The following is a 27,820-nucleotide window of genomic DNA, read 5'->3' as shown; positions in this document are numbered from 1 at the left end:
TGTAGACAGAGCCTCAAGTCTGATCTCTCATATTAGAAGTCTGAGTTATGAGGAAAGATTGGAGAAACTTGGGATATTCAGCCTGGAAAAGAGGCAACTGAGAGGTGATCTTACAAATGTATACGCGATAGTAAACAGTATTAAAAAGGTAAATCCCAAAAATTACTTTAAATTAAATTACAAGTAGAAGACATAGATTCAAACTAGTAAAAGGCAAATGTAGGACCAATATCAGAAAATTCATCTTCACACAAAGAGCGATAAATATGTGGAACGGACTTCCAGATGGAGTACCTGGAGGTGAAAAGCCTGAAATTATTTAAGAAACAATTGAATGCAACAATGGGGGACTGTAGGATCTTTCTGGATGGATGACCTAAAATGGACCAAATGGTTTTCCTCATCCATAATTACCTTGCAATCAGTACAAGTCAAACATTGACTGAGATTATCCCTTTATGAGAACGAGTTAAAGACTTGTGACCAAGACCAGAATGTTTATTGTAAGGAGTCTTACAACACCAGGTTATAGTCCAACAGTCCAACTATAACCTGGTGTTGTAAGACTCCTTACATTTGTCCACCCCAGTCCATCACCAGCATCTCCACATCAAGAATGTTTATTGTTTACTCAAACAGTAGCTAGATCCTTCTGTTAGACATCGTTGAAGAAGTGAAGTCAAAATGCTCTTAGTTTCTTCTTGTAAATAAACCTGTTTAAAAACCAAGACAAACCTAGGAATCATATCCACAGAGGACTGTTCTATAAAGTATGCAGCGGTCATCAAAATCAGAAATGCTGGGAACAGGACTCATTTCCACCTTCAGCATTAAACACTGCCAGGTCAGATACAGACTGAACCTCCTTTTACTCTTCATCAACTATATCCATTACTTTCAATCTCAGAATAGCATGCTTCACTACAGAGACTTCCAAACTTTTGTCTTCGTGGGCTGCATAGGTTGCTCAGGGGCCACATACAAAGTTTAAATCTGTTTCCATTAATTTGCATATGTTTTAAGCAGAAAAGGCTAACAGATTTAGATGTTATGATTTAGAATTTAACCACCACCAATGCAACAGCACTGAAAACAGCACTTTACAAACCACCTGAACCACAATATTGAAACAGGACAAACCAACAAATGAGAAAAATAAATATAAATAGAACCAAGTTATCTGGGCTTTAAGAACCAGATTGCTAGCAAAGTGAGGAGATGTTTAGAACAGGTTTGATTTCAGTGACGAAAAGAGGTACCCCAGTCTCCCCCTTTCCAATGATCTGACCGATTGTTGCCGGACATCCCTACTTTGCAACACCATTATGCCATTCTTGTGGTCTCACTGACAGTACAATGTGCCCTAAATTTGGGGCAGTTTGGTGCTGTGTAGCTTATGCCCACTGGGAGCTGAGTTGTGACTGTTCAAACTCATTTTACAAAGGATTCTTATAGCCATCAAGGACAGGAAACATTCATTCCATCAGTTCAGGCCAAATTTGGCTCCAGTGATGAAAGGGCAGTCCCCCTTTTTCCAGGGTTCTAACCATCTGTTTTAGGACGTTTTGTATTCTGATAGATAGTGATAGACAATCAGTGTCTTATGGTCTTATGGTCAGTGACAGAGAGACAGGCAATCAGAAAGGCAGAAGATAATCTGTGAAAAAGAGAACTTGTGACAAATTCTGAAAGGGAAATATAACCAGAATGATAGAATAAGATGTGCATATGAAGAGATTTTAGGCATGACACAATTTGGAAATTTAATAATCTGGCCACCTTATCGGTGAGGTGTACCAATTAGTTTGAAGGCTGACAAAGCTTACTGTAAACATGGTTATTGCCTGAATTCATTCAGTGGATCATGATTTTATGAAACAATCATCTTATCTACTGAATCTGACTGCATCTTAGTGAAAAAACCCTGAGAAAATTAAATTATTCAAATGAACTGCTCACCTCATGCCAGTCTTTTAGATCATTTCTCAGCATATACAACATGTCTTTAGGAACAGACTTGATTCCTTCAGTCCTAAAAAACATAAAATATCAGAAATATCAGTGTAGTTCAAAATAATCTATAGGTGGCCTTTTCACAAGCAATAATAGCTGAATAAAATATATTTTATTAAGGGTTTCACCGCAGTATGTTCATCGTGTTATACAGCAAACCAATGCTGAAACCGGTTATGATGTAATAGAAAATAAATTAACCAGATAGGTAGTGCCAGGGTGGGAAAAAATACTTGAAGAGTGAAAGTACTTTTTGTCCTTCTCCTGAACCAGTACATCGGAATGCCAGCTTGGCTCAGTAGTTGTGCATTCAAGCTCCACTTTAGGACTTGAGCTCATAACCTGGGCTGACAATTCAATGCAGTGCAAAGGGAGTGCTGCAGTGTCAGAGGTGATATTAAAACTAGCCCCATCCACTGATTCAGGTAGCTTTAACTGTGCACAAATTGGCTGCCATGCTAGTCTACAAAATAACAATGACTAAACTTCAAAAGTTATTGATTGGCTGTAAAGCACTTTGAGCATGTGAAACATTCTACATAAATGCAAGTTATTTCTTTAATTACTGATGCGGATTCTGGACCATCTGACCTGCACTATAACTGGAGTTAGAGCCTGAGAATGGGAAAAAAATGAGGGATAAAATATAATTTTGAATAGGTAGAATTTTGGAAGGATTTTTTATTTCAGGTGTTAAGGACTCAGTACCAACATCGTATCCAATACATCCCATTGGTTGATAATACTTACGCAATCTTTTCAGAAAAATATTTGTGCCATTTCTTGAAGCCAGATAGAACTGGTTTTCGTTTTTCCAAACTTGAATTCTCTGCGTCTTCCAGATTTTTAGTGAACTTAGTCATCAGCTCTCTCCAGGACGCAGTGATTTTCTGTAGTTCCGTCTGGTCTTCTGCACTCTAAAAACATGGAGAAAAAACAGCAAATAAGTTGGGTATTTATAAACAGTATCAGACACTGGTAGGCTACTTAAAGAGGTGCAACTCTGCAAAAACAACTGATTCGGCATAATATAACAAGCCAATCAAATTGTGTTGCTGAACAAGCTAATTGTTCCATGGGGACAATGCAACTGAAAAATCCCATCTGAAATTGGTCAGTGGTCCCTGGTAACCTTTTGACCATTTCCATGGTAACTGCTGCTCATTAGTCCCTGATTATTCAGCAAATAACTACCCCTTTACATTTTTTCCTCATTCTATATAATATTCCAATCAACTTATTTAAGGTTCTAAGCATTTTATGAAACTTATTGAAAATCCTACTCATTCTTCCAATTATTCTGTGAAATGTTCAATGCATTCAATGGACAGTTCCAAGATTCCATGAAACATCCTAAGCATTGCACGAGAAGTTTCAACCATTCCATGTAAAGTTCCAAATATTCGAAGAAAAGTTCTCACTGTCCTATTTGAAATTTTAAAGTATTCTATGCCAAGTTTGAAGTGTTGTATGAAAAGCTCAAAATATTATATGGAATATTCCAAGTTTGTATAACATCTTTTTGAATATTTTCAATGTTGCAATATAAGCACAATTCTTGCAAGCAGCAGCTGTAAAGGATACTCAGTCCACAGAAGACCTGTGGTATTATGCCAATGTGATCTACAGCCCAAGCATTTTGGAGCACATATCATTGTGAATCACAGAGTGGGCATTATGGGCACTTTTCACTAAAGTACGTGCAGCGGATCACTGATGAATGATTTGTAGAATGGACAATATATACCATTGCCATTTGATTTTATACTTTGTGTCTCAAGGATTTGTTATTCAATGCCTGAGCTCTAAAAAAAAATCGGCACCATTTTTACTTCCACCCTCAAAAGTGATCATAATAATCATGAAAAATTCCAGCTCATGAGTTGTGAATTTCGGTCCAAAGCTGGTCCAGGCATCTAGACTGAAACTGAATGCAATTTCTATAACTTTTTACAGTTAAGTGCGGATGATAAATTTGTGAATTAACTGGCTGAGCTGTAAGTTATTACATTAAATCAAAAAACTACCTTCATGCCGAGCAGTACAACAAAGTGTCGTGCAACTTTAGCCCAGAGTTTTTCACTGATTTCGAGATCATGAACCAGTTTCAGACTCTGCTCCTTAATCACCTGCAAAGAGAGTAATGTGTAAGGATTGCTTAAGAAAGATTCGGGGTTTCACCAAGGTGTAACATTCTAACACCAAAGCTGATATATGGCCCAGTCATCTAAAATGGAGATATTTGTTTTGCACATCAGCAGTTAAGAGGTTAAAGACACTTTTACATTCTGGTTCGGTGCTGTCCGGGTCAGGGAGGCCCTTCACCTGTTATACCTTATTTGGTCCCATGACAAATTCCCCATTTTTTCCTGGTTCCTCTCTGTGCACGGTTCATCCATTTAAACCAGGCACTTCTCGGATTCCATGCTGCTCAGTGACAAACTTCCATGTTTAAAGCTGAGACAGACTGGTATTTGAAAGTTTGATTTTGCCGCGCTGTTTTAATTCTCATAATTGTTATATAGAGCAAAATAAAATAGCTCAATACAATTAAAATTTGTTCAGGAACTTGTTTTAACCATTTTGGTCTGATTTACTTCATTTACTTATATTTTTAAAAAGTAGAATAGTAGAATAGGGGTCCAAGCCCATGTGGTCTTTGCAGTACCCGCTTTGAATTAGACCAAGCCATTGCTAGAGGTTATTTGCATACAGCCAAGAATAAAATGCTGAGTGACACAAAGGTGGTGAAATTGTTCTTCAGCGGTAGCGCAAAAATGGGCAATAGCAAATCGGCAGCCCGTTTTACACTCCGCCCGATATTCTTTTCCATTGAATTTGAATGAGGGAACAGGAATGTGTTATCTGGCCATCATACAGACACAATAGAGAGATGCAAGTTAAATTTTCCTGCCCATCTGCTGCCATTACGTTCCCTGCGCATTGGAAAACATGCTGGGAGAATATTACAATTATTTAAACGAGCTGAACTCGCCAAATTGGAGAGGTTAGCTCCACCATTCTACTAGCGCAGGAGCACTGGCACACACTGCAATCTTGTAGCCATTTTTCCTGCAATCGAGGAATTTGGCCTCTTGTGTTAAATCTGTGAAGGAACCACAGAACGAACCCACATCCAACCAATTGTATACTAAATGTACTGTACCACACATCTTGGGTGCTTTGGATGTAACAACCCCTTATCAGCCAGCACAATTTGATTAAGAGATCCACGACACTTTGGATAAACCCCAGATATTGCTGTTCTTACAATGTCTATCTAACAAATGTCATAGTAACAGAATGTAAAAGGGAATGGATGTGTGTTATGCAGTGTTTGAGAGGCTTTACTCACTAATGAAGCACATAACTTGCGTGAACAATTACTTAGAATACACAAGGCGGCTCACTAGACAGGCAAACAGCCCCATGGACCAAAATGTACAAATAGGCGTGTGGGAGGTTGGGGTGAGGGGGGGAGGAAGGAAAGCAATTCAACTATCACAGATAAAGGATAATGTGCAAACATGCAGTGTGATTAATTACCTTCAATGCTAGGCTATAGGCTGCTCCAGTCCACCATTCTTTCTCCTGGGTTAAGGTACCTACTTGTGCAATTAATCTTTTTCTCTGCAACTCGTACAACTGGTGATACTCATCCAGCATACTAAGGGTATAAAAATAGTCAGTGTAATTTCTTTCTTTTTCTCATCCATAATCATATAAGCCTTTAGTTGTGAGTTGCTACTGCCGGTCATTCTAACAGATCAGCTGCAAGTGTCATGAATTTTGTAGTTCTTGGCCAAGTAAGAAATGATGGTAGCATGTCTACCTCAGAGAAGGGCAAACTGCAGAACACAGTTGATTCACTTGGACATTGCAAAAGCTTATGGTTTGCATATGACCTCTCTTGTCTAGAGCTACAGGATTTGGGAGAGGGAGAGGGGGAAGAGGAAGTATGAACATAAGAACTAGCAAACAAAGAAAAAAATACTTTTGTCTGCAACACCAGACGGACAGTCACAATATCTACAGATCTCAACCAGAGGTTATTATAACTAGGACTCCACCTCTGAAGGGGCACAGTGAGATTCCTAACATTTCAAAAATAGCATTCTTTTATTAATTAATGCCAAGTTCAAGGTAAGTGGAACTTACGAATATACAAAGGGTGACAAAAGACCATTAGGGAAATCAATGCTCACCCTGTTGATTAGTGAAACCTTGTGCACCACCCTCCCCAACTGCAAGGAATGCTTATTCCTGCCAAAGGCAAAAACAATGGAGATTTTAAAAATGGCCAATTTTAGGGGGAAAAACCTGAGAAATTCTTCCCCAACTGCCAAAGACAATCAAACAAAATCATAGCTGCTCACTATGCATCGCTAAACATACTTAAGTAACCTACCATTACCCTCCATATGCCTCATGGACCAAAATGTACAAATAGGCGTATGGGACGAAGGGAGGGAGGAAAGGCATTCAGCTATCACAGATAAAGTATAATGTGCAAATGTGCAGTGTCCTTCAGAAGACATTACTGGAAGCTAATTTTTTTCTATTCATTGGGCCAGTTCCAAAGGTCAGAGAGTTCATACCCTACTTTATCTCCAATTACTCTCAACATATTCACCAACATCTACCTAAAGCAGTTACGGCAGAGGTTTTCTGCTTCAGCACTCTCCAGCCTGTGTTTCTCTGCCCATTCACTAACAGGAGAAAAATCGCAGCTTGGCAAACACAGAAGCAAAAAACCCTGGCCTATATGGTAACCGATTCTCATCTAAGCTTATCCATGTCCTATTGTCTTGGAGCTTGTGTTGATATGGAATGTCTCTCTGGGATCCAGTTTATCTATTCTCTTGAAACAATAAGATTACTTTTAAGCTACCTATTTATCACAACCCTTAGATCCTCCTCATAGAACAGGTACCCAATCGCATTTATCAGTTTAGTTGCCCTTCATTGTACTCTTTCCAAAAGAGAAGCACCAATATCTTGCTTCAGGAAGTGGAGCACAGAAGCAAACTTTTATTTCTCCACTATAGCCACAGGATGTCCAAGGCAGTCAGATGACGATCATGGCAGAAGTTACCAGACTTGATAAATGCCAGAAGCACAGTGCAGAGAATTTGGCAGCACTGCAAAAATCCAACGGCCTTACCAGGCAGGCATGATAGCCAGCTCATGTTTAGGCATTCTACCAACTAGTATTAGCACAATCACTTTCCCTCACTTTCTGTTCAGTCACATTCGCCAGCTGCTCTTTTGTGGGCTCTTGCTGCAGCAGCTCCATGTGAATGCCTCTTTTAATCCCGATGTTGTGAAGAATGCACAGACCATGATGATCCTCAAAACTTTAGCTGACTTGTACTACAGGACGCTTACTGGCTTGTCACTGTGCTGCATCAGCATTCCCATGGTGTATTCTTTGACAGATTTGATGGAGGCACATGCCTCATTGTATCGGTGTTCACTGGTGGGCAGTAATGCTGCAGAGCGGTCATAAGCCAAGGCAGCAGTGGGTATCCTTGCGCATCTAGGAGCCAAAGCTTCATTCACTGGGTATCAGTAAATAAAGGTGGTGCAAGATAAAGGTACCATGAATGCTGCCTGGTAATCTGGCACTGATCTGTGCTATTCATTGAAGATTGTCATACACAATCTGAACATTTAAAAATAGACACCCTTACAGTTCAAGTAGAGGGCATGCTTGTCGGCAGAAGCATGATGGGGTACATGGGTGCCATCTATTGCTCAATGGACATTTGGGAATTCTGCCATTCAAAAGAACCTTACAGCTCAGGCCTGTTGCTCCCTGATGTCCATGGTGTCGTTTGCTCTTGCAAACAATGAATCAGTTACCTGTTTAATTCAACAATGTACTGCAGACTGACTGGTGTTGCTGATGTCCCCAGTGGCCTCTTGGAAAGACCCTGAGGAAAAAAGTTGAAGATAATGGTCACCTTGGCTGCCACTAGCAATGCTGTGCCTGCCTTGGTATATGCCAACAGCATGTTGGATAGCTCAGCCACAGCCTCCCTGGTGAGTCTTAGCTTGTGAAGGCACTGGCCCTAAGTGAGGTCCAGCTAATTCCTACGGTTCCACTAGATTCAAGTGGCAGGATAATGCTGCTTGTTGCTCCCCTCTTCTGATGATGTCTCAGTTCCCAGTCATCTAAACATGCTTCTGCTTGATCCTACTCCTCCTCCTGCAAGTAACATACGAATGCAGGTACACCCATTCTGCTAAGGGAGATAATGAGGCAGAAGAAATCCCCAGATCTCTATAAAAGCTTCTGCCCACTGCACATTTTCTACTGGAACAGGAACTTGCAATTGTTATCAGCACAATGGCTATAAAATCAATTTATACATTTTTTACCAAGTCATTGCTTCTCCTGAAACTTGTCAGCATTTAAATGCAGTATAAAGACACTGATTATCTAGTTTATATGGGGGCTGTTTGCACCTATGACCAGTGGAAATGGAGAGATCCCAGTTGGTGTCCACAATAACATTACTCAAACTTCCGAGAAATAAAATTCAAGCACAATGGAATGGCTCCTGCCTGACCTGCAACCAGAAATGTGCATGAAGTCAAAATGGGGAAAGACACCCAGTATAATAGATCTCTATCCCTTTCTCCCCAATGTTGCGCACCAGAATGCAACACAGAGGAAAATCAACCCCAATCTGTTTTTATTACAGTTAACAGTGACTCCCCCCACCCCCAAGATTGTAGTCTGAGACTACATGTAGGAAAATGATCTGCATTATGGTGACAAAGTTATTGTTCTTCTGTGCATGCAGGAGAACTGTTTTCACAGTAGCATACTCTGTGTGGCACACTATTCTTCACTGATTTACAGGGGATGATAGCAGATATGTTTAAATTAGTCTCAAATCTGTATGGATCCATGCCTTCCACTGAGGAATCTGAGATTCACCTTACAGGGCCAGAGCCTTTGTCTGCCCATTATAGGACCATTGGTGTAAGGGGGTGTGGGGCCAGGGAAGAAATTTCTGTACATTTGGCTTTCAGAGGGACCCAGAGTATCATCACGGTGGCACAACCCGTCACTTACGCTGCGATGTGCCATCGAATGGATCTTCAGGGCCACTATTTATACGTGTAATTGAACGGGTTGGAAAGCTCACCATAAATCTCATGAGATTCAAAATATTGAGAGTTACTAAGTCTTTTAATTGTTGGGTGTTGATCAGTAAAAACTGATTTGGAATAATCTTTATAACCTGGAAATTTATGCACAGAATGGTGTAAAGACTGAAAATGAAGTACCTTAGCTGTATTAGAGGTGCTACCTCCTTATTCCCCTTTACTAAAAATATTTCTTCTGTACATTCAATAACACCATACGAGCACCTTTTAAAAAGTATTAGCAAAGAAACAGAATTAATCTTTGCAAACTTCTGTGCCCCCTCCCATTGTTCTATCGCTTTGACTATTTTAAGATATTGAATGTTGTTGATTGCATTGGAGGCAGGTTGGTTTGGAGGTATTGATGTGATGGACAGTGCAGATTGATGAACATGCACATATTGAATTCAGAACAACACCAAGTTATTCTGAAGGCAGTTTAACATTAGTGCATGTTCTGGCGAGCTAGCTTCCTACCTGTACACTGCTAAATGCAGTGGCAGAATTGTAGACACATGAAAACCAGTTTTAGCAGTGTAATCCATTACTTCATCCTGGAAGAATCTATTGATTTCCTGGCTGACAGAAATCTGCTTACCAGCAGCAACTGCTTCCACCTCACCAAAGACACTCTGTCTGGCAACACCATCCATCACTTGGCGAAGCTCTTATTGACAGTCCTCCAACTCATCTGGCCATTTCTCCTCCCTTCGAACAGCTCACCGTCTGGCATCCATCCTGCTTCTCATTAAAAATCCACATCATGTACTGCCCTCCCAAGCCCCATACAAATTTCATCACTGAGATTCTGCTTCGCTACACAGAACTGCCCTTGCATGTTTCTACATCTACTTATCCGAAAAAGCCAGCACATCTGGCTTCTCTTCATATCCAGAGTTCCCCCCAAAGATCAATCCTTGACCTTCTCCTCTTTTGCATCAATATGCTGCCCCTCAGTAACATCATCTGCATATATGTGGTCAGCTTGTATATATATGCTGATGAGTCATACCTAGCACAAAGGACGATGGTAGTGGTTGTTGGAGGCCAATCATCTCAGCCCCAGAATATTGCTGCAGAAGTTCCTCGGGACAGTGTCCAAGGCCCAACCATCTTCAGCTGCTTCATCAATGACCTTCCCTCCATCATAAGGTCAGAAATGGGGATGTTTGCTGATGAATGCACAGTGTTCAGTTCCACTCGCAGCCCCTCAGATAATGAAGCAGTCCGTGCCAGCATGCAGCAAGACCTGGACAACATCCAGGCTTGGGCTCATAAGTGGCAAGTAACATTCGCGCTAGATAAGTGCCAGGCAATGACCATCACCAACAAGGGAGAGTCTGACCACCTCCCCTCGACATTCAACGGCATTACCATCAACATCCTGGGGGTCACTATTGAACAGAAACTTAACTGGACCAGCCACGTAAATACTGTGGCTACAAGAGCAGGTCAGAGGCTGGGTATTCTGCGGCAAGTGACTCACCTCCTGACTCCCCAAAGCCTTTCCACCATCCACAAGGCACAAGTCAGGAGTGTGATGGAATACTCTCCACTTGCCTGGATGAGTGCAGCTTCAATAACACTCCAGAAGCTCGACACCATCCAGGACAAAGCAGCCCGCTTGATTGGCATCCCATGCACCACCCTAAACATTCACTCCCTTCACCACCAGCGCACAGTGACTGCAGTGTGTACCATCCACAGGATGCACTGCAGCAATTCGCCAAGGCTTGTTCGACAGCACCCCCCCAAACCCGTGACCTCTACCACCTAGAAAGACAAGGGCAGCAGGTACATGGGAACAACACCACCTGCACGTTCCCCTCCAAGTCACACACCATCCCGACTTGGAAATATATAATCGTTCCTTCATCGTCGCTGGGTCAAAATCCTGGAACTCCCTTCCTAACAGCACTGTGGAAGAACCTTTACCACACGGACTGTAGCGGTTCAAGAAGGCAGCTCACCACCACCTTCTCAAGAGCAATTAGGGATGGGCAATAAATGCCGGCCTTCCCATGAACAAATTTTTTAAAAAAACATCTCCACCTCTCCGCCATACCCCTTGAACACTTCCGTGCTATCAGATCGCCTATCCAACATTAAACCGTGGATCATAGAATTATACAGCACAGCAGGACGCCATTTGTCCCATCATGTCTGTGCCGGCTCTTTGACAAGGTATCCAATTCGTCCCACTCCCCTGCGCTTTCCCCATAGCACAGCAAATTTTTCCCCTTCAAGTATTTATCCAATTCCCTTTTGAAAGTTATTATTGAATCTACCACCTAGATTTACCACCCATTTGAGGCAGTGCGTTCCAGATTATAAAAACTGGCTGCATAAAAAAAATTCTCCTCATCTCCCCTCTGGTTCTTTTGCCATCTGTGTCCTCTGGTTACCGACCCTCCTGCCAGTGGAAAGAGTTTCTCCATATTTACTCTATCAAAACCCATCATAATTTTGAACACCTCTATTAAATCTCCCCTTAACCTTCTCTGCTCTAAGGAGAACAATCCCAGCTTCTCTGGTCTCCCAACATAACTCAAAATATGTAAACATTTCCACCGACTTAATATCAAGAAGACAGAAACCTTTATTTTCAGCCCGACTATAAACTCAGCTCCCTTGCCACTGACTCAATTCTTCTCCCCAGCCACTCGCTCAGTTTGAAGTAGACCATGTGAAACCTAGGCATCCTGTTCAACCTAGAGCTAAGCGTCAAACCCCATATCCTTTCCATCATTAAGACTGCTTACTTCCATCTCCACAACAATGCATGCCTCCACCCCATTGCCTCTGAAACCCTGAGCCATATTTTGTCTCCCATACGCTCTAAAAAACAATCTTCCTTGCTGGCCTCCCATCTTCAAATTTACAGCATTCATAGTTTATCTTTTTAATCTACCATTTATCCAAATATCTCTGTCAGAACACTGCAAACTCACTTGGCATTTTTCTGGGCTTCAATCAGTGCATTACTTAGCTCCTCCTGTGTTTTTTCTATGGTCTTTGTTGCCTTGCGATCATGTTCTTGAAGTTCACCAAGTTCACTGGAAACAAGACACAGAGTTGGCATATTCCACATGATCGGAGATAAAGGAGTTAATTACAGTCTGTAGGACCAGACCACTTCAAAGCATTCTGCCTGTACGCCTAAACTTAATGTCCACTTTAGCAATTTAAAATATCTATGTCTCCCAAAATATTTTGCCCATTTTCAATAGCTGGGAACTGAAAGTAATGATTTACATGTCACTACATTTTATTTACAGTAAAAATGTTCATTTTGCAAAGTGATATAAGTACCAGATTTTTCCCAGACTTTATCCTTGGTCTGTGCGGAGTTAGTTGATACCAGTTGGGGTGGTAGGGGAACTACATTAGGCCCTAGTGTCCATGGGCTGGGGATATCAGCCTGAATTCTTATCCCTGATAATTGTCCATTGTTTTCAGCTGGAAGCACATGTACAGATGTCAGGGGAGGATAGGATCAGCAGCGGTAGCGGATTGGCCGTTTGTTATACACCTCGCCCGATTTTACTTTCCATTGAATGGAAAGGAAAATCGCGCATAGTGTATAATGGGCGGTTGATCCACTACCGCCAGTTTTCCTCCCGGCTGTGAAAGTTAAAATCTACCCCTTTGATGTCACCCCCTCCCATACATTATCCATACTCACACATGAAAAATGTGTATCTGGGCAAAGTACCAGCACCCATGTATCTGGACCCTGGTGTAAGCCACGCAGGAGTGGATATCAGGAAATAGCACACCTCCAGCCCATCACTTTTCATCATTCATTTTAACAAGCATAAAATTTATGCTTAAATGCTTTAAGGTAGGAACTGGCTGATGATGGTGAAAGATGGGTTACTGACAGGCTGGTACACATGGGGAATGATATTCTGAAGGGGCCAAAAGCAGTTTAGGTTCCATATTACTGGGCACCATTCTCCCACAAAAGGTATTAGATCCTGTTTCCATTATGGTCAGATCCCAACAACCTCTAATGTTCCAAAACTCCATCCTGATTTCTGCTGGACTTTAGTATCTCCCTCCTTAGACTTCCTCCCCATATTAGCAAAACTCAGTGCACTGAGAATTGTTGCTCCATCCATAGCAAAGGATTTGCAATTATGACATAATCTGTAAGTTTATTAGATGATAACCAGTAATTGATTAGAGGCCAGTGTATCTCCTAAATAATGTGCCTTTACCACAATATGATGACTGGGTCTCTGCCCTAGTGCCTGTCTATTTTATTTTCCTTTGTCAATTTTTCTCCACCAACTTTCTTCCCTTCCTTCCCTCCCTGAAGGCACTGACTCCTTGTTGGGTATGGTTTCATTGGCACCAGTTGCTCTCCAGTCGGTCACCCACGTGGCCACTTAAGTGGAAAGGCTGTTCAATTGTTGGGAATGTCACAGCCAAGTCCAATCTTGTCCTCACCCAACATTCACAGACATGCATCTTCTAACATAGGCTACTGAATAGGGACTAGGAGTGCAAACCCTGGCTGATTTTTCCCCCTTCCCTAACCCAAGAGCTCTGGGATCGCTACTTCTGTACTGGCTGAGGGCAGCTAACTCAGCACCAACTGAGGAATCAAACCAGGGATTTTCCTGCTCTGTATGACTCAGCTATTCACTGAATAAACTTGCTGAGCCATCAGGTGTACTGCATCTATATAGTCCTTCAGTACTATTCTTGAGTTTCCATACAAATTGGAAATTATTAATTCATTTGCAAACTGACTATTCTTGGCATCCTGTAAGAAACAGAATTTCTGGATTGGCTCCATGATTAAAAATAATTACCCATTAAGTTTTTCAACAGCATTTTGGAAGAGAAACAGCTCCACAACAAGTTGCCTGTCCAACACCCGCTGCATCATGATTTCATTGTGCATGCTTCTTAGTTGGCGAGGAATGTGGTCCAATAAACTTACATACCTCTCTCTGGGTGAAAAAGTAATCAAGATATTACAGCATTCTTCAAACTGAAACATCAAACATCATTATACCTGCTTTTTAAAATATGATCTCTGTCTAGTTTTAATTCATTTTTCTTTCTACTTTAGATCTTTTTTCCCCTCCCACCACAACTCACAAATATATCACATGACATTCCCAGCCAAGTGTGTGGGTGAGTGTTTTGTTCTAGGTTTCTGCCAATTCCATTCTACAATCAGCCACTATTTTTCATGTCACAGTACCCTCATGCAGTTGCTCTCTAATTTACCTTCCTTACTAATGGATTGAGCTGCCAAGTGGACATAAGTTGATTATCCAGGAGTAAATAGTAACTAAGTGTTAAGAGTAAAAGACCAGTGCGAGATAGTGGCAGAGTTTGTACACTTTCTTTTGGGAGATAAATGGCTACCTTCTTACCATCTCGAGACGGTGACGAGCTCTTCAGTGACCACTACCCAAGAAGATATTTTTGCCTTGCATCTAGTACCAGAAAAGGGACAATGCCACTAGCCCCAACACCCACAATGAATGTTGCTTTTGTATCTCTATTCTCACTCTGCCCAAAGACAATGGAACCTTCTGTTGCATGGCCATGAAACAATCCAATGGTAAGGGCAATATATCCAGATTCAGGCATCTCTGAAGAATAGATCCTGCACCAATGTAACAGGGATTTATTTCAGGAAAAAACAGCTTCTGTAGGATAGCCAAAGTCAAGACTGTAATGCTTGCATAGTGAGGGAGCTCAGAGGAGTCAATGATCTAGATATAGGTTCACACAAAACTGGTGCAATCAAAGGAAGGCATTCACCGTTGATAAGCATATTCTGAAAACCCCAAGAGCTGCTGACTAGCTAAATAAGAGTGTATTTGACTGATGCATGCACTATATTGAATGGGGAAAGAAAGCAATTTTATTTCCCAAGTGCTCACTTATTTTATAGAAGAAAATAGCAGTCTTAGCAGAAATTTCTTTGGTGGTGCTGAGCAACTCCAATGACACCCTTTAAAGCAAACAGTGTAAGGCCACAGGTGTGCAACTGAAAGCTGCCCTGGACTCAGATGAGAATCTGAATTACCAATCTGCAATGCTTTTCTCCCTCAGGGTTAGGCATCTCTGCAGCAGCTGTCAGGCTGGTTTGAATTTGCACCTCTCCTCCACCATCGCTCCCCCCACACGCCCCAGATTTGCCAAAGACCCACTCCAGATGCACAGTGTACTTCTCACAATTGATATATCATGATTTTCTTTAGTATTGTTAGCCTCAACTTGATGACATGTTTCCCATCAAGTTGCAGTTCAATTGTAATCACTCTATTTATCCGCAGAATTCCATCCCTTGATGTACTCCTTTCACCTCACATGAATATATTTACTTTGTAATCTAATCGTCTCATTTGAAGATTCCCCACTGCTGATCAATCATTCTTTTTGCTAAATTTTCTCTCCAGCTAATTTCGGCCTTGTGCTTGCTGGCCTACATTAGCTCCCAGTCCACCAATGCCCCAAATTTAAAATTCTCATCCTCATGTTCAAATCCCTCCATGGCCTCACCCCTTCCTATCTCTGTAACCTCTTCTGGCCCTACAATCCTCCAAAAACTGCATTCCTCCACCTCTGGCCTCTTACGCAACTCCCGCTTCCTTTGCGCCACCATCGGCAGCTGTGCCTTCACCCATCTACACCCTAGGCTCTGGGATTCTCTCCATAAACCCCTCTGCTTCTCCACCTCTCTCCCCTCCTTGAAGACCCTCCTTAAAACCTACTTCTTTGACCCAGCTTTTAGTCACCCCTCCTAATATCTCCTTCTTTGGCTCAATGTCAATTTCTGTCCAATACGCTCCCATGAAGCTCCTTGGGATATTTTCCTACGTTGAAGGGGCTATGTAACTGCAAGTTATTGTTGTCACTATTTCCCAATTGTTCTCCCACTATCACATCAGTTATTGGTCCCATTTCATTTCCTCGAACCTTCATGGAAGAGAAATTCACTTAGTGCATTACTGAGGGTGTCCTATCAGATGGATATAAAAGATCCCATGGCAATATTCAAAGAAGAGCAGAGAAATTCTCCCAGTGTCCTGGCCAACATGATCCCTCAATCAACACTACCAAAAATGTTATCTGATCATTATTTCACTACTGTTTTGGGGACTCTGCTATGCACAAACTGGAGCCGCATTTATCTACATTAGCAGTGACTACATTGTGAAAATAATTAATTGTCTGTAAAGCACTTTGAGACCTCCTGGGGACATGAATGGTGATATACAAGTGCAAACTCTTTCTTTCTTTAACCCTTCCCTCCTGCACCGGCCAGCAGCCATACATGGATCTTCCTAACCACCTTCTTCTTAAACTGTTCAATGCCAGCACAGGAAGCAATCCAGGGATTACCACCCTTATAGGGTGGGTGGGGGGGACTGAGGTGAGCGATAACCTCCTCCCCCCCAGCCAACCTCAGCAGCATGAGGCCCATGCGATTTCAACTCCTGGTCTCATCTTCATGCTGCTGGTCAGTTTCCAGACAGGAAGCAGCAGCTGGTCGGTAAGTGGGAGTGGAATTTCAGGTGGGTGTCATGGGAGGGAAGCGGGGGTGATGGGGAGCCCAGGGCAAGGGAAGCTTAAACTCCTGCTCCTCCTGACCCCACAAGGAATTTTTTTTTTAAAAGAAGTTTTTAACAATATTACCTGTTTGGGCCTCTTCTAGCCCTGGATCCCCTTCCCACTGTCTTTACCTGGCGGGAAAGCCACAATGCTCAGGCCACAGTTAACATTGCAGTCGGGGTCCGATGATATCAACTGTATGTTTAAAGAAGGACCCCACTGGCTTTAGGTGGGTGTCTTTACCACTTGCTCAGAAGAGCAGGTTCAAATTGAAGACATCAGGATTTGTTCAGGACTTAACGGGTAAATCACCCAGCCAATTTAACTGTTCAGGATTAAAACTGCGGCTGTCTCCATTATTTATTGCAATGCTTCAAGTACCTTTTCATTATGGGAAGGGATGCCCATCTGAGCCATAAATTATGTTTTTTTCCCCACTGTATTACACCCTTTACTATTACTTTAAAGAAAATATCAAATCTAATTTCCCTCCGACTCTTGCTGTGCTGTTACAATATTTCTCACACAGCAGCAGGATTATTCAGCATTCCCCCATTTAAGTGGTTAATTTACTCATTATTACAGCTGCAATCTGATTGGCTGTTTGAGTATGAATTACCAATAATGAACCAGTGCTACAAAGAACAAAAATGAGCACAAGTGCATATTTTTGCTTCTAGCCTACAGCCCACAACTAACATAAGCAATGCACTCTTAACACACATGCTAAGGAATGTCTAGGCTGTAAAATTTAGGAAGAAGTGATAATTAGTAGAATACAGCAAGTTTCTAATCAGCAATCACCTGTAGCGATGACAAACCTGATTTTGGCAAGAAGTTCTCCTCGCTCTGCACAGTCCACACTGATCTGACGGATAAGCTCATGGAACACAATATTGTAAACGTCTTGCTCCTTTTTCACCAGGGCCAGCAAGTGATGCATCTGTGCAAATGAATATCACAACGTAGTTGGAAAATGGAGTTAAACAAATGCCAAATATGTGGATTCTGTTCAATTAGTATCATGATACAAGCAGCTTTACAGATCCAGCCACCCAATCTACCATTGTTTTATTAAAACAATTACCAAGGTTTACTAAAAGCAGTAAATTGCAGATGTTACCAGCATCGTAAGTAGGGTGGGAAGCAGCCCTCTGTTGGGCAGCTCATCTTAATGATGCAGTTAAGCCAAAACCGTACCACATTGCAATTCGTTTTAAAATTAAATGTTACTGATCTCTTTTATAGCATTGAAAATAACAGTGTGAGGGAACTGTAATCTTGCTCTTTAAGGTTATGCATACAAGGGGTAATTCTACATTCCCAGAAGGGAAACGTCGGTCAAAGGCAGCACAAGTCGGATGCAGGGCTACAACATTACAGCCCTGAATCTCCAATCTCACTCCCTTCGATCATAGCTCCCACTTGGAACACAGGATTGCAGAATTAGCCCTATACTATCAATATCAACAAGATCTGTCACTTTCAATAGCCTGCGCCTCCCTCCCATTGGGAAAACAAAACAAAAAATATATAAAATCAGGTTTAGTGTATAACAGAGCCTTGAAGAATGATTCTTTTTTTTTTGTTTGCTTTTTCTCCTTTCTTCTCAAGTCTCCCTGGCGACATATTACATTCTTGACTGAGAATGGAAGCAGAGGCCAGGCCTCCACCAATGATGCTCCATCAATAACTACTGGTAGATGTGCAAGGGCACTCAGACTCAACTCAACACCTTCTCACAACAGCATTGCAGAGATCAGTAACTCTTCATGTGGGGTGCTGTGGCCACTAACACTTGTTGGTGATATGTATTCAACATGTTGTGCTACATTGCCACCCATTTTGGACTCTGTTTTTATATTTGCGATGATTTTAAGTTTAAAAGTAGACCAACAAAATTGATTTTTTTTCTTGGTTTAGTGTTGGTTTGGTAGTTGTTACTTAAACCTAGTTATAATCCAAGTGGACTTTAGCAGCCAACTAAAGTGGGCCTATCTTGCTCTGGAAGTTTCATCCGTGAGAGAGCGAGCGAGCGAGAGAGAATTAATTCAAACTTATACAATGCTGTGTGATTGATTCAGTTTATAATTGACCTTTTTGAATTTGAGAGAGCAGGTACTCAAAATCCAAAAATCCCGGTCAACTCTTTTACAGGATATAAAAAATAATGTTCTCTTTAAATCAAGGGTCATTGGAAAATCCCATGAGGAGAGGCAGTTTGAAATCTCGGAGAAGCAACCTATCAATATTAGTAGATTTGATATTCCTGAAAGAAAGCAAAACCCTTTTCTATTTACAGGTTAGGTAGAAAGAATTGGCTTGGTTCTTAGAATTGTGTTCTTTTTAATATTGTGTCTCCTAGAGGAGTCAGGTTGTCTATTGTAGGTAAATAACTGCATTATATGACTGTTCCTTATATGCTTGTTCATCTTTTGTAAAATAAATTAATTTGATGTTTTTAAACTTAAAACGAGTTCTGATGTGGTGCTGTATCACTTTTGAAGACTGGTGTGAAATCTTATGAAGGCATAAGGCAATCCAATAGCTAAGAAGAATTACCAGACAGGTGTACTGCTCATTTCCAGGGCACGCTATCAAAAGCTCACCTAGATCCCAAGGCAAGGATAGACATCAAAAGTGTGGGGAGTTGGGACTCACCCATGAGAGTGTTCGAAGTGCTGAAATAATCTAGGGTAAGGAGGTTAGTAAAGACCTAAAAGTGCAACAAATAGGTACAGGTTAATTATTAATGTTATAGAAGATGGGACCTGAAGGGGAACAATCCAGTGATGTGTGCGTGAGTGAGTGGGCGAGAGAGAGAGAGAAAGAGAGAGAATGATGGAGAATGAGTAAGTGTGAGAGTGAGTAATTATCTTGTACTGTACCAATGGGAGATTCATTCCAGGATTTTTAGATCTTATCTCAACTCAAGATACAACATTTTGTATACACAAGTCACCATAAAGTTTTTAGATTTTTCTATTTAATCTGACTTTGGCAAGTCAGTACCCAAATCTCTATGGGTACTTAAACTTAAGAGAAACATTTCCCCTGCATGTTTGTACTGCTTGTGTCACAGTTATAGAACTACTGTTTCTAAATCGTTCTGACAGTACCTGAGATTCTCCTTTTAATTCCCGTTTGTCGTCATCATTAAACCCAACCTTTTCCAGCATTGTATCCATCACCTGAGACAGCTGAATGACCTCGACTCTCCCACTAGGTTTCCTGACAATATAGATACAATGACCAAATTACATAATTTTATGAGAACAGCAGCTTTTTTTTTTTGAGTGGCGGTGACTTTTTGTGCTCATCAGGGTGAGGGATGTATGTGATGGCGAATGCAATGGTTTCCCACTTGTTGCCATCCAGTGTCACAATCGAAGGTTTCCAAGTCAGGTACAGAGCATACCAAGCATTCCTCTGTATTTTGGGGCAAGCGATTTGATAAAGAACAATAAATTGATTTTTACTTCCTTGATAAAGAACAAAAAATTGATTTTTACTTCCTTGTAATTCACTCTAACAGAGTGAATTACAAGGAAGTAAAAATCAATTGAGTGATTCTTATGATAATGCAATCTATGTGAATGAAGCTTGAAAGCAAAACCCTGAGATCAATTATTACTGTATAATTCAGTCATCTCTTATCCTTTGGTCAAGATTCCTCACTCCTGGGTTGGTGGTGGGCAATTTCCCAATAGACGCTCCCAGTATGTGCCAAAAGCACTAAAGTGGAAAATCTCACCAGTACACAACAATGCTGAGACACTAAGCCTGTGATCATCAGCTGCTCGTAGGGGACACAGTTTAGTCAGGTAATCAGCCCTCAACCGGGTTCCTATAAGTCCAACAAATCACAGAATCATAGAAAATTGCAGCACAGAAGGAGGACATTCGGCCCATCATGTCCGTGCCAGCCGAAAAAGAGCTATCCAGCTTAATCCCACTTTCCAGCACTTGGTCCATTTCCCTGTAGGTTACGGCATTTCAAGTTCACATCCAAGTACTTTTTAAATGAGTTGAGGGTTTCTGCCTCAACCACCCTTTCAGGCAATGAGTTCCAGACCCCCACCACCCTCTGGGTGAAAAAAATTTCTCCTCAGCTCCCCTCGAATCCTTTTACCAATTACTTTAAATCTATGCCCCCTGGTTCACTGACTCCTCTGCTAAGGGAAATAGGTCCTCCCTATCCACTCTATCTAGGCCCCTCATAATCTTATATACCTCAATTAAATCTCCCCTCAGCCTCCTTTGTTCCAAAGAAAACAACCCCAGCCTATCCAATCTTTCCTCATGGCTAAAATTCTCAAACCCTGGCAACATCCTCGTAAATCTCCTCTGAAACCTCTCTAGTGCAATCACATCTTTCCTGTAATGTGGTGAGCAGAACTGTGCGCAGTACTCAAGCTGTGGCCTAACCAATGTTTTATACAGTTCTAGCATAACCTCCTTGCTCTTATATTCTATGCTTCGGCTAATAAAGGAAAGTATCCCGTATACCTTTTTAACCACATTATCTACCTGTCCTGCTACCTTCAGGGATCTGTGGACATGCACTCCAAGGCCCCTTTGTTCCCCTACACCGCTCAGTATCCTCCCATTTATTGTGTATTCTCTTTCCTTGTTTGCCCTCCCCAAATGCATTACCTCACACTTCTCTGGATTGAATTCCATTTGCCACTTTTCTGTCCATTGATATTTTCCTGCAGTTGAAGCTTTCCTCCTCACTATCAACCATACAGCCAATTTTTGTATCATCTACAAACTTATTGATCAACCCCCCCACATTCAAGTCCAAATCATTAATATATACCACAAAAAGCAAAGGACCTAGTACTGAGCCTTGCGGGACCCCACTGGAAACAGCCTTCCAGTTGCAAAAACATCCGTCAATCATTAACCTTTCCTTCCTGCCACTGAGCCAATTTTGGATCCAACTAGCCACTTTCCCTTGGACCTCATGGGCTTTTACTTTTTTGACCAGTCTGCCACATGGGACCTTGTCAAAAGCCTTGCTAAAATCCATGTACACTACATCAAACACGTTACCCTCATCAACCCTTCTTGTTATCTGCTCAAAAAATTCAAACAAGTTAGTCAGACACGACCTTCCCTTAACAAATCCATGCTGACTGTCCTTGATTAACCCGTGCCTTTTTAAGTGATGATTTATGCTGTCCCTCAGAATCAATTCCGATAATTTGCCCACCACCAAGTTTAGACCGACTGGCATATAATTACTCGGTCTATCTCTTTCTCCCTTTGTAAACAACGGTATAACATTAGCAGTCCTCCAATCTTCCGACACATTGCCTGTAGCCAGGGAGGGTCGGAAAATGATGGTCAGAGCCTCCGTTATTTCCTCCCTTGCTTCTCTTAGCAGCCTGGGATACATTCCATCCGGACCTGGTAATTTATCTACTTTCAAAGATGCTAAACCCCTTAATACTTCCTCTCTCACTATGTTTATACCATCCAATATTTCACACTTCTTCTCCTTAACTACAATCTCTGCATCATCCCCCTCTTTTGTGAAGGCAGACGCAAAGTATTCATTAAAACCATAACCACATCTTCCGCCTCAACCCATAGGTTACCTTTTTAGTCTCTGATAGACACCACTCTTTCCTTAGTTATCCTCTTGGTCTTTACGTATTTATAAAACATTTTTAGGTTTTCCTTAATTTTACTTGCCAGTATTTTTTCATGCCCTCTCTTTGCTTTCCTAATTTTCTTTTTAATTTCACCCCTGCAATTTCTATACTCCTCTAGGCTTTCTACTGTGTTGAGCTCTTGGTGTCCGACATAAGCTTCCCTTTTTTACCTTATCTTAACCTGTGTGCTCTTTGTCACCCTGGGAGCTCTAGATTTGGCAGTCTCACCCTTTTTCTTTGTGGGAACATGTTTACTCTGAACCCCTTGAATCTCCCCCTTGAATGCCTCCCACTGCTCTGACACTGATTTACCTTCAAGTAGCTGTTTCCAGTCTACTTTTGCTAAACCACTTCTCAGCTTAGCAAAATTGGCCTTTCCCCAATTTAGAACTTTTACTCCTGTTCTATCTCTGTCCTTTTCCATAACTATGCTAATACTCCTTGCAACTGCCCAGCTTCATTCCCCCTGCCAATACAGTGGCACAGTGCATTAAGATGATAACACATTGCCTCCGATTTTGCAATGCTGTAAGCCAACAGCACAAATACCAATCAGATAAATGTGGTGTGCATTATTGGACACATAGGCCTTAGGCTAGCTAACTGCACGAAGTGCAGAGTGCACACAATAACATGGCAAGAAAATGCCAGAGAAGCAGAGGGCAAGCACACATGTGCATGCTAAATATATTTAAATCAGTTACTCCTCCCAGCTGATAACCCTGTGTCCAGTAGCCTAGAGCAAATTTTTACTCCCACTGTTTATTTCCCTTCACCAGTCTCTTTACCTTACATTTGTCTATAGTAAATGCAATTTCCCACCTCTTATCTCAACTTCCCAAATTTTCTAGAACCCTTTGTATTTGTTCCTCTCCTCAATTTGTCATAATGTGCAAACTTAAGCAGCTTTATTTCTGAACCCAGCTCCAAATCATTTACTTACACTGAACAGCAACGGTCTAGCAATAATCTCAGGGAAATGCCACTGGTGACCTCTTGCCATGTCAATATTGCAGCTGCATTCACAGCTGATCTTGACTTTCTCTGGTTTAGACAATTTTCAGTCCACCTCAGTGCCTTGCTTCCTATTCCTTCCTACCTTGTTACTAATTGCTTCTGTGACATACTATGAAAAGCACTGCTGCAATCTAAGTATATCACATCCACAGAATTTCCATCATCAACAAAGTCATAATTTCTTTGTGGACTCCAGTAATTATGTTAGACAAGACCTCCTGCCCATAAATCCATGCTGACTCCCTTTTTCTATACCTATCTAGGTGCTTCATTATCCCATACTTTATAAACAAGATGTTAGGTGCACTGGTAAGTAGTTCCTGGGGTCATCCCTATGCCCCTTTTAATAGTTTGGCGTTTGGGTCACTATTTCCATTTCTAATGATTCCCTAAAGATGTGATCGCTCGCACTGCTCACTTCCTTAAGTACCCTTGTATGAAGTCTATCTTCCACTTGCCTTGGCTTGGCTTCCTTTAAATTCCTCAACCCATCAGTGACCTTTCATTGGGATCTTTCAATGTCCACATCAATTCCTTTTTTACCTGCTTGCTGTGAATATATTTATAGAAATGTTTGCCATTTCTTTTAATAGTTCTGACCATTCTGACCTCATTTTATATTTTGGCTCGCCGGATTAGTTTCTTTAACTCCATTACCTTGTTTTGATAATTGTCTTGGGTCACCTTACTACCTGTAGTTTTGTACTTGAGGAACAATCTTTTTTGCCCTCATTACCCACATGACTTCCATTGTTGCCCATATCAGTCTTTTTCCTCTGTTCTCCTTCTTCCCTGCTGCTATGTCTCTGTTCTGTACTCTTGTGTACAGTATTGCTAAACATGATCCACTATTCTTTCATGTGCTTTTACTCTCTAACAGTGCTTTCTTAACCAGTTTCCTTAGCTTTTTTCTCACACCCTCAAAATCAGCTTTTCTCAAGTTGAATGTTTCTATTGTGCTAATTCTCTTTTTCTTCTCCAACCGAACCTGAAACCCCACCATATTATGGTCACCTTAACTGTAAGAAGCATTAATTATTCACTCTGAGGCACGTTATTCCCAATTATTTCATGTGTAAAATTATATTTTGGTTTGTAGAAAGTGAGGACTTGCCTCTGGAAATGGACTTTTGCATTAGACATGAGAAAAAGTATCTGGAGTGAATTTGAATTGTATTACAGGTTACACCCCCACTTTCTCAGCTAATACTGGTGGATAGATGGGGGGAGACCAGGGAATGGGGAAAAAATATAGGCAGTGTGTTCTTGCTTATAAAAAAACCTCGCTGGATACTCAGATAGAAGGGCTTTCTTGATGGCTATGCTGGTAAAGGCGGTGAGTAACAGCCGTACAGAATAGAAAGGCCACATTCGATTCCCAGTTCATGTTGAATTAGCTAAATGGAGCTGCATTGACATGGCATAGGGATTACTTGTGGGGTTTCACAGGGATTATTACTGGGATAGTGCTGTTCACAATGTAAATAAACGAGAGGCAGATACGGTGCTACAACTGGCCTCAGCACCCTTGGGCTAAGGAGAAGGGAATCAGCCAGGATTCTCACTCTTGAATGGCATCTAGTGATCCCTGCTGAAAAGTGTGCATACATAGACATCAGGTGAGGACGGAATCAGGCTCACTTCTCATGTTTCACACAAATAGCCAGCCAACACTCACCATCTAGGTTCACACACAAGAATGGCCACCTGGGTGAGGGACTGGGAGACATTGGCACTTACAGAACTGGCACCAATAATACTGGCACAATCAGGAGACAAAACCTTCAGGACAGGAGGATTAGGGGAGAAAATTAACAAAAAAAATGACCATATTGGTGAGGTATCAGAAAGCTGCCAGGACCTCTGGCACTGTACTGCAGCAAGAGTCAGGAGAAATGGGAGAAGACTGGAAAAACCAACATAAAATGTAATTAGTGTAAAAGGATATTGTGGCAGATAGTGAAATTGCAATAGTTATTAAAAGGAAGAAGTAAAACAAATTTGTTTGCAAACTACAATGAAATTCAGAGACTTTAAAAACAGTCTCCATATCTTTGTAAGAATGTCATTAAACACATTGGTTCATTCAAGGAGTCGGAGATAGCAACTACTCACATGGATGGAAATACCCTCAGTTTCTTCTCATGGTCCTGCAGCAGGGTTGTGTACTTACTACAAGAAAGATCAGGCACACATCATTAGTTACTCTGGTGGATTCTTTAGAGGTAACATTATGCATTAAAGGGGTGAACATATGACCTCATGCTCCTTGGAGAGAGGTGCACTCACAGGGAAGGTAGGCTAGAGAATCAGGGCTACCATGTTGTAGCCTTATTTCAAACCATACTCCCTGAAAACTATTGTTAATACATCAGTTTATATTGCCATAGTAACACAGTAAATTAGAGCTTCAGTGTGCTGTACCATGAAGTGTAGGTTGTGGATTGATACCCAATGATACGCCACGAGGCATACCAATCTCAGCCATGCCATTGTTGAAAAGTGTTAGGCAGAAGTCAGGTACTTTTTTTTAAAAAAACATGGAAGGAAGGGAAATTAGGAGAAAGGGTCATCTAAAATTGCTCTCTCAGATTTCCTCGCAACTAATCATATGAATAGCCCATCAAAACCCATGGCCTGGGACCTCTCAGCCTATCATGTTACGTAACACATGAAGAAGAAAACATTCACTTCTAAGCAAAAGCAGCACTTTATGTCAAAGAGTTAAGATATTAGAGGGCTACTTACTCCTCATAGTATTCCAATCCCAGGACACTCTTGTTCTTCACAATGTGATACTCATCTGGTATCAGGCTCTCAGGCAATTCCAACGGCTTCTGTTGAGAGAAATAATGACTCACTCACAATCTCAGCTCTATCAGCTGAAAGCATTAATTACTCACTCCAGTGCTCAGAGACAACAGAGCACAAACATCACAAAGGATACCTCAACCCAACAATATAGCGGTAAGATCCTTGCCTCGCAACTTTCTGCCACTGAAGCACACAAATCAATCAGCCTTACTTATGATGAGTTCCACCAGCCCCGTGGAGGCACTAACAGGGATGTGGAGTGGTGCTGCTAACCAAGCACATAATTGAATAAACCCTCAAGATATTTGTATTTGAATTGAATGGTTTTGGCCCTCCCTAAGACATTAGGCACAGACAAACTTGGCTAAAATCTGTAACAATTTATCAATTTAAGACGGAATATAATTTGTATGAATGAAGCTGGTTCTTAACCTGCTATGTACCATGACAAAATTATAGAAATTTTAAGCAAAAATACTTAATTTGCAAGCTGAAAAATATAGCACACTACAATAATCCTGATTGCAGGACACAAGATCTATCCAGGCACCTGAAGAACAGCTTCAACATTCCAATGGTGTACTTGATGATAGTCCAGGTGGATGCTGTGTTCAGCTGGTGTTCTTGGATACTGCAGAGGTATCATGGCTTCTGAATAGAGCCTTGCTCACTCAGGAGCCACCTTGAGACTTCCGTTTCTCGGTCAAATATTGGCAGGGGGTTGACTGCCATAAAGTGAAGGCATTGCAACATTTGCTCAAGAAGAAAACAGTGAAGTGCAATAATGCAGTACTGATGATTGCAAACAAGTTTTATGTTCGCATAAGGAAATCCTTTCCTGTTCCTGTAGATAGTAACATTGGGCAAGGGGGTATGCGCGACCACATGGGTGCAATCTATTACTCCACTGTTGGAGGTGTCGTCTTTCAGATGAGGCGTTAAACCGAGGCCCCGTCTGCCCTCTCGGGTGGACGTAAAAGATCCCATGGCACTATTTCAAAGAAGAGCAGGAGAGTTCTCCCCAGTGTCCTGGTCAATATTTAGCCCTCAACAAACATCACCAAAAAAGATTATCTGGTCATCAGCACATCGCGGGACCTTACTGTGCGCAAATTGGCTGCCGTGATTCCTACGTTACAACACTGACTACACTTCAAAAGTGCTTCATTGGTTGTAAAGTGCTTTGGAACATCCTGAGGTTCATGAAAGGCACTATATAAATGCAAGTCTTTCTTTCTTTAGGATCTTTTAGAATCTTGCCACTTTGAAAAATTGCACAATTCTCTCATGTGGCTGTCAGTTGGCCATGGGGAAGGAGGTAAATTTGCTTGCTCAAACAAACTGGACATGGGTCATTTGTTTTATGCACCTACGAACAATTGTTTGGCTTTGTTGTTAATGTCTGCAGTTGTAGCCTGGAATGAGCCCAAAGCATAAAAGTTAAGGGAAGTTGTGACCTTGACGCCCACTGGCAGTAATGTACCTGCTGAGGAGTTTGGCTGCAGGTCAGCTTGGAGCATAGGCACAACTCTGTCACAGCATTCCTTGTAAATTGAAGCCTCCAG

The 27,820-nt window shown here is 41.5% G+C and overlaps 1 protein-coding gene across 2 annotated transcripts in view; it reads right to left on the bottom strand.

The window, feature by feature from the left end:
• Window positions 1–27,820, bottom strand: part of axdnd1 (axonemal dynein light chain domain containing 1) — a 115,652-nt gene that overhangs the window by 65,533 nt on the left and 22,299 nt on the right. For both annotated transcript variants that reach the window (XM_067990517.1, XM_067990516.1), the window contains exons 7-16: window positions 26,190–26,278; window positions 25,557–25,613; window positions 19,881–19,992; window positions 17,583–17,704; window positions 13,998–14,138; window positions 12,126–12,230; window positions 5,560–5,680; window positions 4,041–4,142; window positions 2,764–2,930; window positions 1,960–2,032 (exon numbers count right to left, since the gene is read on the bottom strand). In XM_067990517.1, coding sequence (XP_067846618.1) covers window positions 1,960–2,032; window positions 2,764–2,930; window positions 4,041–4,142; window positions 5,560–5,680; window positions 12,126–12,230; window positions 13,998–14,138; window positions 17,583–17,704; window positions 19,881–19,992; window positions 25,557–25,613; window positions 26,190–26,278 — 1,089 coding nt within the window. The remainder of the gene's footprint in view (window positions 1–1,959; window positions 2,033–2,763; window positions 2,931–4,040; window positions 4,143–5,559; window positions 5,681–12,125; window positions 12,231–13,997; window positions 14,139–17,582; window positions 17,705–19,880; window positions 19,993–25,556; window positions 25,614–26,189; window positions 26,279–27,820) is intronic.

Source organism: Heptranchias perlo, chromosome 9, assembly GCF_035084215.1.
Source record: "Heptranchias perlo isolate sHepPer1 chromosome 9, sHepPer1.hap1, whole genome shotgun sequence".
NCBI classification, from domain to species: Eukaryota; Metazoa; Chordata; class Chondrichthyes; order Hexanchiformes; family Hexanchidae; genus Heptranchias; species Heptranchias perlo.
This window is presented reverse-complemented; position numbering and strand designations above follow the sequence as displayed.